Source organism: Pristiophorus japonicus, chromosome 2 (assembly GCF_044704955.1).
Source record: "Pristiophorus japonicus isolate sPriJap1 chromosome 2, sPriJap1.hap1, whole genome shotgun sequence".
NCBI classification, from domain to species: domain Eukaryota; kingdom Metazoa; phylum Chordata; class Chondrichthyes; family Pristiophoridae; genus Pristiophorus; species Pristiophorus japonicus.
The window spans coordinates 278,317,718-278,336,812 of record NC_091978.1 but is presented as its reverse complement, the minus strand read 5'-3'; the positions used below and the strand labels follow the sequence as shown (position 1 = coordinate 278,336,812).

The window sequence follows — 19,095 nt, the reverse complement described above, 5'->3', positions numbered from 1 at the left end:
TATTGTAAATAGTTGGGGACCCAGCATTGAACCTTGCGGTACCCCACTAGTCACTGCCTGCCATTCTGAAAAGAACCCGTTTATTCCTCCTCTTTGCTTCCTGTCTGCCAACCAGTTCTCTATCGACATCAATACATTACCCCCAATGTCATGTGCTTTAATTTTGCACACTAATCTCTTGTGTGAGACCTTGTCAAAAGCCTTTTGAAAGTCCAAATGCACCACATCCACTGGTTCTCCCTCATCCACTCTACTAGTTACATCCTCAAAAAATTCTAGAAGATTTGTCAAACAAGATTTCCCTTTCATAAATCCATGCTGACTTGGACCGATCCTGTCACGGCTTTCCACATACGCTGCTATTACATCTTTAATAATTGATTCCAACATTTTCCCCACTACCAATTTCAGGCTAACCAGTCTATAATTCCCTGTTTTCTCTCTCCCTTCTGTTTTAAAAATCCATAGGAACTGATCCAGAGTCTATAGAATGTTGGAAAATGACCACCAATGCATCCACTATTTCTAGGGCCACTTCCTTCAGTACTCTGGGATGCAAACTATCAGGCCCTGTGGATTTATCAGCCTTCAATCCCATCAATTTCCAACACAATTTCCTGACTAATAAGGATTTCCTTCAGTTCCTCCTTCTCGCTAGACCCTCGGTCCCCTAGTATTTCCGGAAGGTTATTTGTGTCTTCCTTAGTGAAGACAGAACCAAAGTATTTTTTCAATTGGTCTGCCATTTCTTTGTTCCCCATTATAAATTCACCTGATTCTGACTGCAAGGGACCTACATTTGTCTTCACTGATCTTTTTCTCTTCACATATGTATCGAAACTTTTGCAGTCAATTTTTATGTTCCCTGCAAGCTTACTCTCATTCTCTATTTTCACCCTCCTAATTACACCATTTGTCGTCCTCTCTGAATTCTAAATTTCAACCAGTCCTCAGGTTTGCTGCTTTATCTGGCCAATTTATATGCAGCTTCCTTGGATTTAACACTATCCCTAATTTTGCTTGATAGCCATGGTTGAGCCACCTTCCCCGTTTTATTTTTACGCCAGACAGGGATGTAGAATTGTTGATGTTCATCCATGTGATCTTTAAATGTCTGCCATTGCCTATCCACCGTCAACCCTTTAAGTATCATTCGCCAGTCTATCCTAGCCAATTCACGTCTCATATCATCGAAGTTACCTTTCTTTAAGTTCAGGACTGTAGTCTCTGAATTATCACATGGTTTGTCACATGGTTTAGTATGAGCATGCTCAGTTTGCTCTAGCCTAATAAAGCAACCACAAGGACTAGCAACTCATCATGTCTCTGTCCTTCAATTTGTTCTACCCACGTATATTAATGCCGTGTCCGAATCTGTTGCCGAGGTTGATGCCGGATGATCCGTCTGGTTTTATACTCATTATTGTGTGTTTTTTTCATTCTGGACACTAGATGGAGTTCTTTGCGGGAACAAATCATTCCACAACCTGGATACATAGCCCATTCTGCAAATCACGGCTTCCGGAGCAAATATAAAACAGCATTGATGGCAGTTGTACAGAGCACAACCCAGAATATCCTACATCCCGAGATAAAAGCTGGCAAGACAGTGTATAGGGATAGAAATGGCGTAGGAAGATTTCAAATAAATGAATTAGGGTGGTTTTGCTGGATTTTCATAAAGCAGAAGTATAACAGGAAACTCTGCATAAGGAACACGTTTTAAAAATCTGTTCCTGCCATGGAGAGTAGAAGTAAAACACATTTTAACCATGTTGTTAGTCAGATTACTGTCTGCAGAATTTCCCTTTTTATGTTATTATTAGCATTGTAGATTCCTGCTTGTAAGTACCAATATGATCACAGTGAGGCTCGGCTGAGCGATGTACTTGCTCTCTAAATAGCATTTTGCCACAAGATGGGGATGTGCTGCACCATCGGTGGCTGCATCTAGTCCCTCCTCTCACTGTACTCCCCAACTTCCCACTTCCTCTAAAAGCAACACTGCAGTCAGCAAGTTTACCTACTGCTTCAGCCAACTGTCGAGAGTTTAAGGATGCAGCTATATACCGGTTAATGACGGGCTGAAATAAAAGTATTCCGCATACATTTGGGGATCCTTTATGTCGGGGCCGAAATTTCCCCTTTCAATAAGAGCCGTGACCGCCTGAAAATGGCGGCCAGGGTCGGTAAAGAGTCACCGTTCGGTCGGTGCGGCAGGGCCGCCATTTTGTAAATTGCCCTCATGGACTATACTGGCAGAGAATGTCTCCGCTCCACCGTGTTTCCGGGCCATCGACCCCTTACTGACCGGCGGGAAAATTGCCCCGCGGGAGCGGATTGGCCACCAGTGACAGCTTTTCCCGACGAGAACGTTATTGAGGCTGGGCGTCCATCCTTAAAGGGGGAGCACACTACCGCGGCCACCATTTTATTTTAATTGTCGGCTGACTGCCAGATTGGCCCAACAATGGCGGCCACGGGTTCAGCCAAGCCGCCAACAGACAGCCTAGCACCCTCTCTTGGGTACCGGGCCACTGACCAGGCCGAAACCCTGCCTGGTGGCCCAGTGTTTTCCACTAAAGTGGCTACATGGATCGCAGTGACCCTCCCCTTTGTGACACGTCATCAGCGACTCGGAGCGACGGCACCCCCGACCTGCCCCCACTTCCGCCCCGCTGATGACATCACATTCGTCCCGCTCCCCAAAAAAATACAAAGAGCTGAATTTCCCTGGATTGTCCGCCCCATGCATTGGGGCAAACGGTGCACTTAAAAATCGGTAGGTTCGCCCCATTTCGGGCGGAGGGCAATTTCTGCCCCATCATGTTTTCCAGCCTCCTTCTGATATGCTTGATACTGACAATGAAAGCCATATCTAGTATTAAGGACATGTATCTATGGACAATTGAATCTGAACTTCATTATATTTTCAAAAAGCTTATTAAACTGTACAATGAATTAACAACATAAGTCTGGATCACAACATAGGCTGAGGTCAGATAATAAAGATAGCTCTGCAATAAGACACTAGTTTACGTTTACTCATTGACTTTAATCCAGACATTATTATTCCCCAAAAAATGTGAGGATAAAACTCCCACCTTTGCAAAACTTAGTGAAACAGTCAATAGGAGTTTTAAATGAGAAACACTATTTTACACTCACACTAACTATTTCCAAATTAGCAGAGACACAAATTTTTTCCCGACATTTACTTGGGCCAGCTTTCAAAGCAGGGGTGGGGGGACGGAGTAATTTATGGTTGGGCTCTGGGTTTCTTCGAAAGCCGTGGAGTTTTAACATTATGGCATGCATGTTTCCTTTGTAACACTTTCCCCACTCGGAAGCTAGCCTGATTGACAGGCGTGTCTGTCTGTCAGACAGGGAACACTTCAGAAAAGGCTACAGCCCAGGAGCATATAGGTTTAGTTCAAGTGAGAGTGGGTAAAGCGTGGTTAGGGGCGTCGGGAATGATCAAGGGTTGGGTGGAACATATGGGGGGCTCAGGGAGAATTCGGAGGTGGATCAGAGATCGGGGACAGAGATGGGGATTCGGTGGAGTTCGGAGGGATGTCGAAGATCGGAAGGGTCGGGGAGAGATTGGAGGGGTGCCGAAGATCGGAGACAGAGGTGGGTTGTGGGAGATTGGAGGGGGGGTTGGGAGATCAGGGATAGAGATGGGGGCATCGGTGGGGGGGAGATCGGAGGGGTGGCAGAGATCGGGGGGGTCAGGGAGAGATTGGAGGGGGATCGGAGATCGGGGACAGAGAAGGTGGGTTGTACGAGATTAGTGGTGGGTCAGAGATCGGGGATTGAAATGGGGGCATCGGGGGGAGATGGGAGGGGGTCAGAGTTAGAGCGGGTCAGTGATCGTGGGGGCGTCGGTGATCAGGGGAGTCAATGATCGCGGGGGTTGGATGATGAGGGGCTGTTGAGGGAAAATGGTGGAGATGAGGGGAAGATGTTTACTGGGCAGCATGTTGGGGCTGGAAGAAACACTTCTGCTCCTCCTGGCCCAAAAGTAGTTCTGTAAAGGCAATTACCTGATGGATCCAGCCCTTCTCACCTCCTTTTACCTGCCAGGCTTCCCAAGGCCCGGGAAACCCAAACAACTGTGGTTAAAAATAGAAATCTTCTTAAATTGAGGCAGGCAGCCTCCTTAAAAAGTTTCAATGATCAACCCACCTCCTGAGAGCGGATTGGTTGCCTGCCCCTCATCCCACCTCGACTTAAACTAGAAGTGGGTAGGTTCAAGGCAGTTTAGGATTGGGTTTCAGATTTTAACATTGTATCCTCCTACCCAACCAAAACCCACCTATTTTTGGTTTTTCAAATTACCCCCATCTTGTTCACCATGATGAAAGTGCTGGGAACTTTTAACTGCTATTATAAACCATTGAAATAATTTGGCCAAGAACTTACTGGAGTGGAGCATTTTGCAGCGTGCCCCGTTAGATATTTTTCCCTCACCGTTCAGCTAAAAAATATTTTGCCTGGTACTTTGCAGAAGTGTGAGCTACTAGGGCATGTCCTGTCCCACCGGCAGAACAGACCCACCAGAGGTGGTAGCACAAAGGTATAGAGTCGAGAGGGAGAGGCCCTGGGAGTCCTCAATATTGACTCTGAACCCCATGAAGTCTCATGGCTTCAGGTCAAGCATGGGCAAGGAAACCTCCTGCTGATTACTACCTACCGCCCTTTCTCAGCTGAGGAATCAGTACTCCTCCATGTTAAACATCACTTGGAAGAGCACTGCAGGTAGCAATGGCACAGAATGTACTCTGGGTGGGGGACTTCAATGTCCATCACCAAGAGTGATTCAGTAACACCACTACTGACTGAGCTGCCGAGTCCTGAAGGACATAGCTGCCAGACTGGGCCTACGGCAGGTGGTGAGTGAACCAACCCAAGGCATAATCCTACTTGAGCTCATTCGCACCAATCTTTCTGTCGTAGATGCATTTGTCCATGACAGTATTGGTAGCAATGACCACCGCACATACTTATGGAGACAATGTCTCGTCTTCACACTGAGGACACCCTCCATTGTGTTGTGTGGCACTACCACCGTGCTAAATGGGATAGATTCAGAACAGATCCAACAGCTCAAATCTGGGCATCCATGAGGTGCTGTGGGCCATCAGCTGCAGCAGAATTGTATTCCATCACAATCTGTAACCTCATGGCCTGGCATATCCCACACTCTACCATTACCATCAAGCCAGGGGACCAAGTCTGGTTCACTGAAGAGTGCAGAACAGCATACCAGGAGCAGCACCAGATGTACTTAAAAATGAGGTGCCGACCTGGAGAAGCTGCAACACAGGACTACATGCATGCGAAACAGTGGAAGCAGCATGCTATAGACAGCCGTGCGAACCCACAACCAATGGATCAGATCAAAGCTCTGCAATCCTGCCACATCCAGTCGTGAATGGTGGTGCATAATTAAACAACTAACAGAAGGAGGCGGCACCAACAATATCCCCATCCTCAATGATGGCGGAGCCCAGCACGTCAGTTCAAAAGACAATGCTGAAGCATTTGCAACCATCTTCAGCCAGAAGTGCCGAGTGGATGATCCACCTGAACCTCCTCCTGAGGTCCCCACCCTCACCAATACCAGTCTTCAGCCAATTCGATTCACTCCACATGATATCAAGAAATGGCTGAGTGCACTGGATACAGCAAAGGATATGGATCCCGACAACATCCTGGCTATCGTGCTGACAACTTGTGCTCCAGAGCTAGCCGCGCCACTAGCCAAGCTGTTCCAGTACAGTTACACGACTGGCATCCACCCGACAATGTGGAATACTGCCCAGATATGTCCTGTCCACAAAAACCAAAACAAATCAAATCCGGTTAGTTATCACCCCAGGAGTCTACTCTCAATCATCAGCCAAGTGACCTGCTCACCGATGCTCAGTTTGGGTTCCGCCAGGACCACTCAGCTCCAGATCTCATTACAGTCTTGGACCAAACATGGACAAAAGAGCTGAATTCTAGAGGTGAGGAGAGAGTGACTGCCCTTAACATCAAGGCAGCATTTGACTGAGTGTGGCATCAAGGAGCCCTAGTAAATTTGAAGTCAATGGGAATAAAGAGAAAAACTCTCCACTGACTGGAGTCATAGCTAGCACAAAGGAAGATGCTTGTGGTGGTTGGAGGTCAATCATCTCAGCCGCAGGACATTGCTCAGGGCTACTTCATCAATGACCTTCCCTCCATCATAAGGTCAAAAGTGGGGATATTTGCTGATGATCACACAGCGTTTAGTTCCATTCGCAACTCCTCAGATAATGAAGCAGTCCATGCCTGCATCCAGCAAGACCTGGATGACATTCAGGTTTGGGCTAATAAGTGGCAAGTAACATTTGCACCACACAAGTGCCAGGCAGTGACTGATGGCCTGCATCCTAGAGTACTTAAGGAGGTGGCCTTGGAAATAGCGGATGCATTGACAGTCATTTTCCAACATTCCATTGACTCTGGATCAGTTCCTATGGAGTGGAGGGTAGCCAATGTAACCCCACTTTTTAAAAAAGGAGGGAGAGAGAAAACAGGGAATTATAGACCGGTCAGCCTGACCTCAGTAGTGGGTAAAATGATGGAATCAATTATTAAGGATGTCATAGCAGTGCATCTGGAAAATGGTGACATGATAGGTCCAAGTCAGCATGGATTTGTGAAAGGGAAATCATGCTTGACAAATCTTCTGGAATTTTTTGAGGATGTTTCCAGTAAAGTGGACAAAGGAGAACCAGTTGATGTGGTATATTTGGACTTTCAGAAGGCTTTCGACAAGGTCCCACACAAGAGATTAATGTGCAAAGTTAAAGCACATGGGATTGGGGGTAGTGTGCTGACGTGGATTGAGAACTGGTTGTCAGACAGGAAGCAAAGAGTAGGAGTAAACGGGTACTTTTCAGAATGGCAGGCAGTGACTAGTGGAGTGCCGCAAGGTTCTGTGCTGGGGCCCCAGCTGTTTACATTGTACATTAATGATTTAGACGAGGGGATTAAATGCAGTATCTCCAAATTTGCGGATGATACTAAGTTGGGTGGCAGTGTGAGCTGCGAGGAGGATGCTATTAGGCTGCAGAGTGACTTGGATAGGTTAGGTGAGTGGGCAAATGCATGGCAGATGAAGTATAATGTGGATAAATGTGAGGTTATCCACTTTGGTGGTAAAAACAGAGAGACAGACTATTATCTGAATGGTGACAGATTAGGAAAAGGGAAGGTGCAACGAGACCTGGGTGTCATGGTACATCAGTCATTGAAGGTTGGCATGCAGGTACAGCAGGCGGTTAAGAAAGCAAATGGCATGTTGGCCTTCATAGCGAGGGGATTTGAATACAGGGGCAGGGAGGTGTTGCTACAGTTGTACAGGGCCTTGGTGAGGCCACACCTGGAGTATTGTGTACAGTTTTGGTCTCCTAACTTGAGGAAGGACATTCTTGCTATTGAGGGAGTGCAGCGAAGGTTCACCAGACTGATTCCCGGGATGGCGGGACTGACCTATCAAGAAAGATTGGATCAATTGGGCTTGTATTCACTGGAGTTCAGAAGAATGAGAGGGGACCTCATAGAAACGTTTAAAATTCTGACGGGTTTAGACAGGTTAGATGCAGAAAGAATGTTCCCAATGTTGGGGAAGTCCAGAACCAGGGGTCACAGTCTGAGGATAAGGGGTAAGCCATTTAGGACCGAGATGAGGAGAAACTTCTTCACCCAGAGAGTGGTGAACCTGTGGAATTCTCTACCACAGAAAGTAGTTGAGGCCAATTCACTAAATATATTCAAAAGGGAGTTAGATGAAGTCCTTACTACTCGGGGGATCAAGGGTTATGGCGAGAAAGCAGGAAGGGGGTACTGAAGTTTCATGTTCAGCCATGAACTCATTGAATGGCGGTGCAGGCTAGAAGGGCTGAATGGCCTGCTCCTGCACCTATTTTCTATGTTTCTATGTTTCTATCTCCAACAAGCGAGAGTCTAACCACCGTCACTTGATATTCAACGGCATTATCATCGTCGAATCCCCCACCATCAATATCCTGGGGGTCACCATTGATCAGAAACTTAATTGGACCAGCCACCTAAATAATATAGCTACAAGAGCAGGTCAGAAGCTGGGTATTCTCCTGCAAGTGTCTCACCTCCTGACTTCCCAAAGCTTTTCCACCATCTAAAAGGCACAAATCAGGAGTGCGATGGAATACTCCCCACTTGCCTGGATGAATGCAGCTCCAACAACACTCAAGAAGCTTGACAACATCCAGGGCAAAGCATAAGTGGCACCCCATCCACCACATTAAACATTCACTCCCTTCACCATCAGCGTACCGTATCTGCAGTCTGTACCATCTACACGATGCACTGCAGCAATTCGCCAAGACTTCTTCGGCAGCACCTCTCAAACTGCGACCTCTACTATCTAGAGAACAAGGGCAGCAGGTGCATGAGAACACCATCACCTGTAAATTTCCCTTCAAGTCACACACCATCCTAACTTGGAAATATATCGTCGTTCCTTCACTGTCACTGGGTCAAAATCTTGGAACTCCCTCCCTAACATCACTGTGGGAGTACCTTCACCATAAGGACTGCAATGGTTCAAGAAGGCAGCTCACCACCACCTTCTCAAGGGCAATTAGGGTTGGGCAATAAAAGCTGGCCTTGCCAGTGACGCCCACATCCCAGGAACGAATAAAGAAAAATCGCCGCAGCGAGGGCGACAGGGCATCTGGGACCATAGTGAATGATGGGACCAACATCTATCTCCTTAATCAATTTAAGGATTGAGAAATAAACAGAGGAGAGACAGAGAAGAAATCGGGTGAATTAGAGTCAAATCAGGTACAGAAACCGAAATACAGAGAGGGAAAGAAAAATTGAATTGAGATGGAAAGGAAAAGTAAGAAAAAATGTGCTTATCTGCTAAAATAGTGTCATGCACATTGTATGCAGAGTGGAGCTGTCATTGTGGTTAGCTCAACCAATCAGAATAGGTAATCTAGACCAGTAGCGGATGGCAGTACCGAGGAGCTCGAACAAATCACGTCATGGCAAAGGGCAAGCAGCATCCAATCACATTCTACATGGAGAGCAGGGACAGATCCAGTGAGTCTCGTCATAAGACTTTCTCAGCAATCACTCTGATGAAGTCAGAGTATCACTCGTAACTGCTGGAGAAAAACCTAGATGCTGCACTATGATTTGATGGGCTAAACATTCAGTTGTGTAGCACTAGTTGTTTGGGCGCTACAACTGCCGCTTTGGATCAAAAATTGCATCCGAGCAGCACATGTGCAGTTCTGCTGCAGGCCGCACAGACGTCATTTGGCTGAGGACATTAGCGTCGTATTGGGAGTGTGCACCGGACGTATGCAGAATGCGCAGATCGTTGATTTGATACCAGCGCTGTCATTTTCGACCTCAACACTGGAGCTCTCTTAACCTCGCACAGCTGAACATGTGTTCCTGAGTATGAAGGATCCCGAACCTGCACAATTTAAAGGGATCATCACCTACATACAGGTTAGCTGCTGATTTATTTCTACTAGCTGTTGCTGAGCTTGTAGAATTATTTGGTGTTTTCTAGACTTCTTTAAAGTTGCTTAAAGTCTCAAAGGAGTGGTGTGGTATGTGCTCAAAGACTAAGTACTGACTTGCAAGAGGTCTGTTCAGACCAGTTGCTCGCAGACATGAGCGCAGTAATTTTATCCCTCCTTGGCCTGCATCATGACAGGGAGAATGAGCAGTGGTGACACAGAGAAGGATAGGCTCCTAGAAGAGGCATGAAGGGGAGTAGGGCTCTCATCAGGAGGTCATATCCACCCAGGATCTTCAGGGAGAAATTCTCCTACATCAACCTCAGCAACGAAAAGTGTGTGTGACGTCTCCGTTTTACTGAGGACGTGCTCACTGAAATCTTCCACCTGTTGCAGGCAGACCTGCAGCCTCAGTCCAGGGCAACGACAGCATTGCCAGTGGCTGTAAAGGTGACCGTGCCCATGAACATCTTCACACCAAGCTCCTTTCAGGCTGGAGCAGGCGGCATCGAAGAACATCAGAACTAGGAGCAGGAGAAGGCCATACGGCCCCACGAGCTGCTCTGCCATCCAATATTATGGCTGATCTTCGACCACAACTCCACATACCTATTCTATCCCATATCCCTTGATTCCCATAGGGTCCAAAAATCTATCGATCTAAGCTTTGAATATACTCAATGACTCAGCATCCACAGCCCTTTGGTGTAGAGACTTCCAAAGATTCACAGCCCTCGAAGTGAAGAAATTCCTCTTCATCTCAATCCTAAATGGCCGACCCCTTATCCTGAGACTATGCCCCCTAGTACTAGATTCTCCAGCCAGGGGAAACAACCACTCAGCATCTACCCTGTCAATTCCCCTCAGAATCTTATATGTTTCAATGAGATCGCCTCCCATTTTTATAAACTCCAGAGAGTATAGGCCTCAATCTCTCCTCATAGGACAACCCTCTCATCCCAGGAATCAATCGATGAACATTCATTGCACCGCCTCTAACGTAAGTAAATGCTTCCTTAGATAAGGATTCCAAAACTGTGCACAGTACTCCAGGTGTGGTGTCACCAAGGCTCTGTACAATTGTAGTAAGACTTCCTTACTCTTATACTCCAACCCTTTAGCAATAAAGGCCAACATGCCATTTGCCTTCATGCTTGTTGTACCTGCATGCTAACTCTGTGCTTCCTGAATGGGGACACCTAAATCTCTCTGAACACCAACATTTAATAGTTTCTCACCATTTAATAAATATTCTGTTTTTCTATTCTTCCTACTGAAGTGAATAACCTCAGATTTCCCGACATTATACTCCATCTGCCACCTTATGGCCTACTCACTTAGCCTGTCCAAATCCCTTTGTAGGCTCTTTGCAGCATCTCGCAGTTCGCCATCAACTTCTGTATGAGTGAGGTGAATGAGGCTCTGTATACAAAGAGCTGAATACATGTCATTCTCTCTTGCCAGTGTGATGCAGGTCGAGAGAGCTTGTGGCTTCACCAGGATAGCAGGCTTCCCCATGGTGCAGGATGACATTAATTGCACACAGGCCGCTTTGTGGGTGCCGCATCTCAATTCAGAGATGTACCGCAACCGTAAAAGATTCCCCTCCTCAATGTCCAGCTGGTGTGTGACCATACTCAGCGTATCATATAGGTCATTGCTCAGTATCCTGGCAGCTGTCATGATGTCATCATTCTGCGGCAGTCTGCTGTGCCATCAGCATTTTAGCCATCACAACAAACCAGAGGGTGGCTACTGAGTGACAAGGGCTATTCGCTGACCACCTGGCTCATGAATCTGCTACATAACCCACACACATGGGAAGCTTGCATACAATTAAAGCCATGGTGCCACACACAATCTGCTAGAGCATTCCTTAAATATTGCCTGGATTGCACTGGAGGAGTCCTGCCGTACTCGCCCGAGTGCGTCTTAAGATCCGCCGTGATCTGCTGCATGCTCCACATGCTCCTGAGGGCACAGCCCTTCCCACCAGACATACAGTGACCTACTGAGGAGGAGGAGGAGGAAGAGGAGGAGGCGGGACTGGGAGGAGGAAGGAAGGAAGGAACCCAGACAGCCTCTTTCTGCCCCAGCTGTCCGTGATCAACTCATCCAACTGCGGTACCAGTGAACGCAAACCCAATTCCCCACTCACCAATAGTCCCACATCTTACATTCTCTTTTCACCTGTACCAAGGCCTCCAGTGCTGCATCTGAGAACCTTGGAGCCCACTCTCTGGCCTGTTGCACCAATGCTGAATGTTTCCCAGTTAAAACTGCCATCTGGAATGATTTCTGGTCTTGTCAAACTGCACCTCCCCTTTAAGAGGTGCAGGCTGGTTTGAAGAAGGCTAGATTTAATTGGTGCTAGCCTCGCACGAACTCGGGTCCCCTGCTCAGCATGCAGCCATTCAGCAGCTTATTTAACACTGGGCTGCACACCATTATCATTTAAATTAGCAGGTAGCACTAAATTTACCTGCTGCCTGCATTTTTTTGAATGGGCGTGGATTAATCGCGCACTGCGATACATGCACCTGTTTCCAAGAGCTATCAAATTTTTAGCTCATTGTGTCTGATAAATTGTGAAAGAGAAAGACTGTAAAGTTTCATAATGAATGGTGGTAGATGTTTGTTAAGTAAATATACACGTGAAGTACATTTACCTGCAGTGTGTGTAAGGCATTTTCTTCTAAAATGAATGCAAGTAGATAAAACAGTGTCGCCATTGCCACATCTGTGTCTGATCAACAATTTCTATTGGATAGCATTGTTTTAGAACTGACCAAAGTCATGGTGAAGAAACCAGAATCTGGAGGATCTTTCTAAACACAGCTACTGCACCCACACACACATTGAAATAACTGGGACCCAAAATTAATAATGGATTAAAATAATGACTGTATTGGTATAAAAACAAGTCATACAAGTTAGATACATGCATTGGACCTACCATTTTAAGGACAAGCTATTATTTCATCCTTGACAAAACAGGAAGAAAATTAAGAAACCGCAGCATTTTGTGTACATTTAAAATATATTTACAATAATGATCAAACTTAGAAATAAACTAATTTTAGAATTGTAAGAAATATAAGTTGCTTGACATTAAGGAATTCTTATATTAATAATAAAAAAACTGGCAAATCACAGCATAAATATTGTTGAGAAAGTATATTAAAAAATTTACATCCCCATCATGTCACCTGTCTGTTGAATGAGGCTGGGTTTTTTTCTAACCTCCATTACACTAGGTGAAAGACCAGCCCAAGTATTAACCCTGCTTCGCATGAAGCCGTTGCACCTGGCTGCTATCATAACATGTTATTTCACCACTTTATACCAATTCCACTTGTTCTACTGTCATGGCTTACCTTATTTTACCATTTTAAAAGTTGTATACTTCTATAAGATCCCCACTCAGTCATCTTTGTTCAAGGCCATATTCATTTTTTAATTATTAAATATCATTGTTGCATTTTGTAAATATTATACATGAGTATCCACAGAGGACAGAAGTTATAATCATTTTACATCCAAATCCAAAGTGTCACCAATTAAGTTTTTGCTCAATACATTCTGTGAATGAAGATTTGATGGCTTATTGTTAAAGTTTCAACACACCCACGCCAAATAGTAACCAGTTATTGTTCTGAAAATGTTAATGTGAGTGAGATTTGTATAAAAAATAAGCAAGAAGCTACCAGAAAGTCTATAAAGTACTGAAAGAGGAATTTTCTATTCCATGGATGACTAATTCACAAGAAGGGCATTTCATTGACATCAAACGAGCAGAAATTGACTGTGTTATAACCTTGTGTCAATGGTTTGCATTCAATGCCCTTAAATGATAATTATGTCAGTAATCTCTAGTCAGCCAACTGTGGCACCCAACTAGTTGCTAAGATTGCAAATGCTCAGTGGCTTGATTCACGCATGAAGAAAAGCCAGTTTAGTAAATCCTCAGAGTCTGCCAGTTCCGGTGGAAATGTACACCAGGAAGAGTTAGGGTTTTATGGAGTGGAGCAAAATTTTTAAAAACATACAAAGAAAATGTACCTTATGTGAGAAATATATATGAAAATATGTGTGAAACAGCTTATAACTGTATCTCTATGTTCATCATTGCTCATGTTGCATTTTACTTCCTTTTTGTTTTACATCCAGTAAAACAAAAAGAAGATCCACTTACTGGTAAATGAGATTTGCACCATTTCCAATTATTATTTTTGCTGTATAAGTCATTTCATCTTGAAGGAGTATTTTCTCTATTTTAGGGGGCCTAATTTAGTCATTGCAAGTATATTACTCAGTTTTGTATAGGATTTTTATTGGCATCGGTTACATTCATTTCTTCTTTTAACGCCACTTTTAAAGAAAGCCAGAAGTTCTGCTGTTCTATTTCATCTTGAGACCATTCCAAATAGGTCTTTGTATTCATCAGTTTCCTAAGCTTGCAGAATCTCTGAGGAATGGTCTCCTTTGGGATCGTCTCCAGCAGTACGAGTATGGCTGTATCATTGTTCTCATCAAATAGACGGAAATGAGTATAGTCAAGCTCATACTTGCACCACTCACTTTGGACAAAATGTTGAGACAAAACAAATAGGGTTTTTCTGCTTTTTTCAATGGACTCAATGATGTTGTCAATTATCCACTTCCCTGGGATGAAATCACGCTTATGAAGGCAGAGTGTCAGTGGTGGATGAACACTTTCTAACTCTCTTATCAAGAAAGTTTCCACCCACTCTGAGTCCATCTCACTGTACGAAACAAATGCATCATAACAAATATCATTATTCCTCACTTTCTTTGGTTTCCTCTTTGCCTGCAGCCATGCCCAGGTCATTTGGATATACCAGATCCCGTGATATTTGTAGCACATCATCCCAACAACAGCTGCTGCCAAAGACATGCCACCACACAGCAAGGCTACAGACAATGTTGTGTGACAGTCAAAAAAAGAGCGCTTAGTATTTTGCACCAACATTCCCCTGAGAGTTAGAGGTGAATCACATACATAGTTTTCTGGTCGATCCAACAGTTGTACTGTTATGTGATGGTTCATGTAAAACAGGAATTCACATGAACAAATGTAATTATTGTTTCCAGCCTCCAAAGATTCGAGCTTCTTAAGCAACATGATTTCTTCACCTGTGAGTGAGATGAGTTTATTGCTGCTGATTGTCAGAACTTCCATCTTTGGTAAATAACTATCACCTGGTAAATGTTTAAACTTGTTATTGGATACATTCAGTTCTTTGAGAGAAAGCAGATTAACAGCAAAACTGCTGATGTCATTGTTACTTAAATCCAATACCTCAACATTTGGAGGGACACATTGTAATATACTTCTTAAATCACAGCTTGAAAGGTTTAAAAATTGCAGTCTTTCAGACCATTTGCATGGAATCCTACTGTCACTGAAGCTATTCTGGCTCAAGTCTAAATGGGTAAGAGTAGAAAGTGTAGATAATTTTGTGCTTGTTGTACCGAGGGATCTCAAAATATTCTTTCTCAGAATAAGATAACGCAGAGAAGGCCAAGCTCCTGGACAAACCATTTCTCGCATAATTTTATCACTGAGCAAATTGTATGATAAATCAAGGTACTCCACACTTCTTAACCTTCTGGATATAGCGCAGGGCATCAGAAACATATTTAGTTTTGTAAATGTAGCTGTTTTAATGGGTTCAAGTAGAGGACCAATACTTGATAGCTTATAGAATTTATAAAAGTGCTTAATGGATATATTATTTAACGTTAATGAACGAAGTAAGTTACTTTTTATATAATCTACCTTGGGCCATTTCCCAGTTCCTGAAAGCACACAGTCCTTCACAACTAGTTCAGATATTGCCATGTTTTTCAAACAATTTATAAAAGTTATTGCAGTGTTGTCAGTAAGCAAAGTATTTCTGAAGGTGAATTTCCTCAGTGATGAGTTGCCTGGTACTGAAAATATCCGACTGTCACTTTTGTCAGGAAATGTAAAGTCTCTCAGCTCCAAGTGGGTGGTGGATCCTGACAAATCTACAAGGATCTGCTGAGCCTGGCCTGATTCATCCAGAAATGTGTAATTCAAACTCAAGGCAACGTGACTTACATTTCTGAAAGAACTGAAACTTCCTTTCTGATACAAATTTAAATTATTTGCTGTTAAAATGAACTCTTCCAGATGTGTAACTCCTACAAAGTCATCTTCCTTTAGAAGAGCCAGGGAAGGATTGCCAAATTCTAACCATCTGAGTCTTGTCAGATTTGAGAAAATTCTTCCTGATCCCAGATCCGAGTAACTATTTCCTAAAATCTTAAGGTATTGTAATTTGGAAAGATGTTTAAACCAATTCGGTGACAGTTGTGTCAAAAGATTATCTGACAAGTCAAGGTATTCTAGGTCTGTGTTAATCTGAAATGCCTGGTCAGCAATAGACTGGATTCGATTTGATTGCAATAGAAGTCTTCTGAGCTTCACATATTTTATGAAATCAGTGTCCTTAATCTGCGAGATGTTGTTGTGGGACAGGTCAAACCCAAATACATTCTCCAGCACATGTGGAATATTCTCTAACTTCACTGAAGAGCAGTTGCAGAAGTTAGAAGAGTCGCATTTATGACAAGCATTGTGTGGAGCGTCCTCTTCTAAGAAAGTTGTATGCACGAAAATATACTTGACAAGCAGGATCCACAGAGAGGGAACTCTCATTGTTATCATTCAGAAGTGTCTGAAATGAAAAATAATACCAGTATTAGTACATTGCAACATTTTTAGTCTACTACTTCCTTAGAAATTGATGGAATCGCTAGAGTTTTTTGTTGAGCTTTGCAGGATGCTGTTATAACTCATACATAGAAAACACCACTTAAACGGGGTCTCTTCTCTCTTATTGTCCATCCAGTGACCGTAAGATTCTAATCAAGGTGTGACATGCCATCTGAGGGTGAGAGTGACACAGGCCCAGAAATCCCGGCCTCCCTGGGTCCGTACGGAGTTTCTACGGACCAGGAAAAGCATCGGAAAAGCCAGTTTTCGGCGCACAACGCACATGCGCCGAAAAGCGGCTCTTCTGATCTGTCAAGTTTCTGGCTTGACAGATCTTGCGCATATCAGGAGCGAGGACATTTGCAAGGGCAAGATTGCAGTATTTACCCATATCTTGCCCAGCAAATGTCCTCAAAACTCTTGCTCCTGATAAAAACAGGCGCATAGCCTACTTTTACAGGTGTAAGAGTTTTAAAACACACAAAAACATTGTAAAATAAAATTTTAAAAACACATTGTTAAAAACTCTCCCCACTATGGTAAGTTTATTTTAAACCATAATTAAAAAAACTTTTCTAAAAATCGGAATATATATTTTTTTAAATACATAAATAACTCATTTAAATTAATAAAAATATGTTGTGCATTTTTTCCATCTTTTATTATTGCATATTAGTGTTTTGGGGGCTGTTTCTCATTCATAATAATGGGAATTCTAACTTATGGAGTTCCCATTATTATGAATGAGAATATACTATACCTGATTGGCTGACCAGAGCCATGTGACTCCAGCTCCAGGCCTACACACGTCCTGACGTGCACACGCTGCGATGCGCTATCAGGAGAGGCGTCCGGACCGGGATCTCACGTGGGCGCAGCAGGAACTGGTAAGTGTGCATCTTTTTTCCAGAAACCGGGATTTCTGGGCCATAGTAGCTTACTAAAAAGTAGTTAGGTATGTTGGAGCTCTCATGTGCAGTGCCCGATTCCACACTGCTGAATTGGTGGGTTCAGTTTTGCCACAGTTGTATTTGGCTAAGAGGAGGCCCAGCTCCTTCTACAGCAGGAAGTGGGGCAAGTATGAAGGAGTCACCACTCAATTTCATGGCAGCGAGCCTGTCTGCAGTTAAATCAACATTTTCTGCAATGGAGGGAGCTATTTCATGAGTCACTATATCTGTCTGGAGTGTGGTAAATGAACACATTTGATTTTAATGCAGGCATGCTGCTAAGTGATTGAAAGTATTTCATTCAGTTGCTCTTCCCACTGTCACTTTTGTCAGGAAATGTTAAGTCTCTCAGCTCTAAGTGGGTGGTGGACCCTGACAAATCGAGAAGAATCTGCTGAGCTTGGCCTGATTTATTCAGAAATGTTAATTCAAACTCAATACAATATGACTCAAGGCATAGTGCTAATATTACTGGTCGAGTAATCCAGAGGCCTGGACTAATGATCTGGAGACGCGAGTTCAAATCCCACCACAGCAGCTGGGGAATTTAAATGCAGTTAGTTAAAAACATCCGGAATTTAGAAAAAGGCTCGTGTCAGACGACCTCGGCACCGGCTATGGACACAACGGCATACCCAGTCGACCCTGCAAAGTTCTCCTCACCAACATCGGGAGTGCTGTCTCACGGACGAGTCAAGCAACAGCCTGACATAGTCATACTCACAGAATCATACATTTCAACCAATGTCCCTGGCTCCTCCATCTCCATCCCTGGGTATGTCCTGTCCCACTGGCAGGACAGACCCACCAGAGGTGGCGGCACAATGGTATACAGTCGGGAGGGAGTGGCACCGGGACACCTCAACATTGACTCAGGACCCCATGAAGTCTCATGGCTTCAGGTCAAGCATGGGAAAGGAAACCTCCTGCTGATTACCACCTACCACCTTCGCTCAGCTGATCAATGAGTACGCTCCTCCCTGTTGAACACCACTTAGAAGAAGAACTGAGGGTAACATGGGCACAGAATGTATTCTGGGTGGGGGACTTCATTGACTGAGCTGGCTGAGTCCTGAAGGACATAGCTGCCAGACTGGACCTGCGCCTAATGGTGCGAGCACTAACACAAGAGAAAAACCTACTTGACCTTGTCCTCACCAATCTACCTGTCACAGATGCATCTGTCTATGACAGCATTGGTAACAGTGACCATCGCACAGTCATTGTGGAGACAAAGTCCCGTCTTCACATCGCATTGTGCAGCATTGCCACCATGCTAAATAGGATAGATTCAGAATAAATCTAGCAGCTCAAAACCAGGCATCAATGAGGCACTGTGGACTATCAGCAGCAGCAGGATTGTATTCCACCACAATCTGTAACCTCATGGCCTGGCATATTCCTCACTCTATCATTACCATCAAGCCAGGGACCAACCCTAGTTCAATGAGGAGTGCAGAAGTGCATGTCAGGAGCAGCACCAGGTGTACTAAAAATGAGGTGCCAACCTGGAAAAGCTGCAACACAGGACTACATGCAAGCTAAAAAGTGGAAGCAGCATGTCATATCCAGGGCTAAGCGATCCCACAATCAATGGATCATATCAAAGCTCTGCAGTCCTGCACATCCAGTCGTGAATGGTGGTGAATAATTAAACAACAAACGGGAGAAGACCCCATGGATAGCCCCATCTTCAATGATTTTTCATGAATTTCCAGCCCAGAGCCTCCAAAGCCCTCTGTCGTAGAGAACTCCAAAGATTCACCACCATCTGAGTGAAGAAGTTTCTCCTCATCTCAGTCCTAAATGGCCGACCCCT

The 19,095-nt window shown here is 44.3% G+C and overlaps 1 protein-coding gene across 3 annotated transcripts in view; it reads right to left on the bottom strand.

Moving 5' to 3' along the window:
• Positions 1 to 12,508: 12,508 nt before the first annotated feature.
• LOC139246533 (toll-like receptor 2) overlaps positions 12,509 to 19,095 on the bottom strand; it is a 38,888-nt gene continuing 32,301 nt past the window's right edge. For all 3 annotated transcript variants that reach the window (XM_070871420.1, XM_070871422.1, XM_070871421.1), the window contains one exon: positions 12,509 to 16,288. In XM_070871420.1, coding sequence (XP_070727521.1) covers positions 13,873 to 16,278 — 2,406 coding nt within the window. In that variant the 5' untranslated portion in view covers positions 16,279 to 16,288 and the 3' untranslated portion in view covers positions 12,509 to 13,872. The remainder of the gene's footprint in view (positions 16,289 to 19,095) is intronic.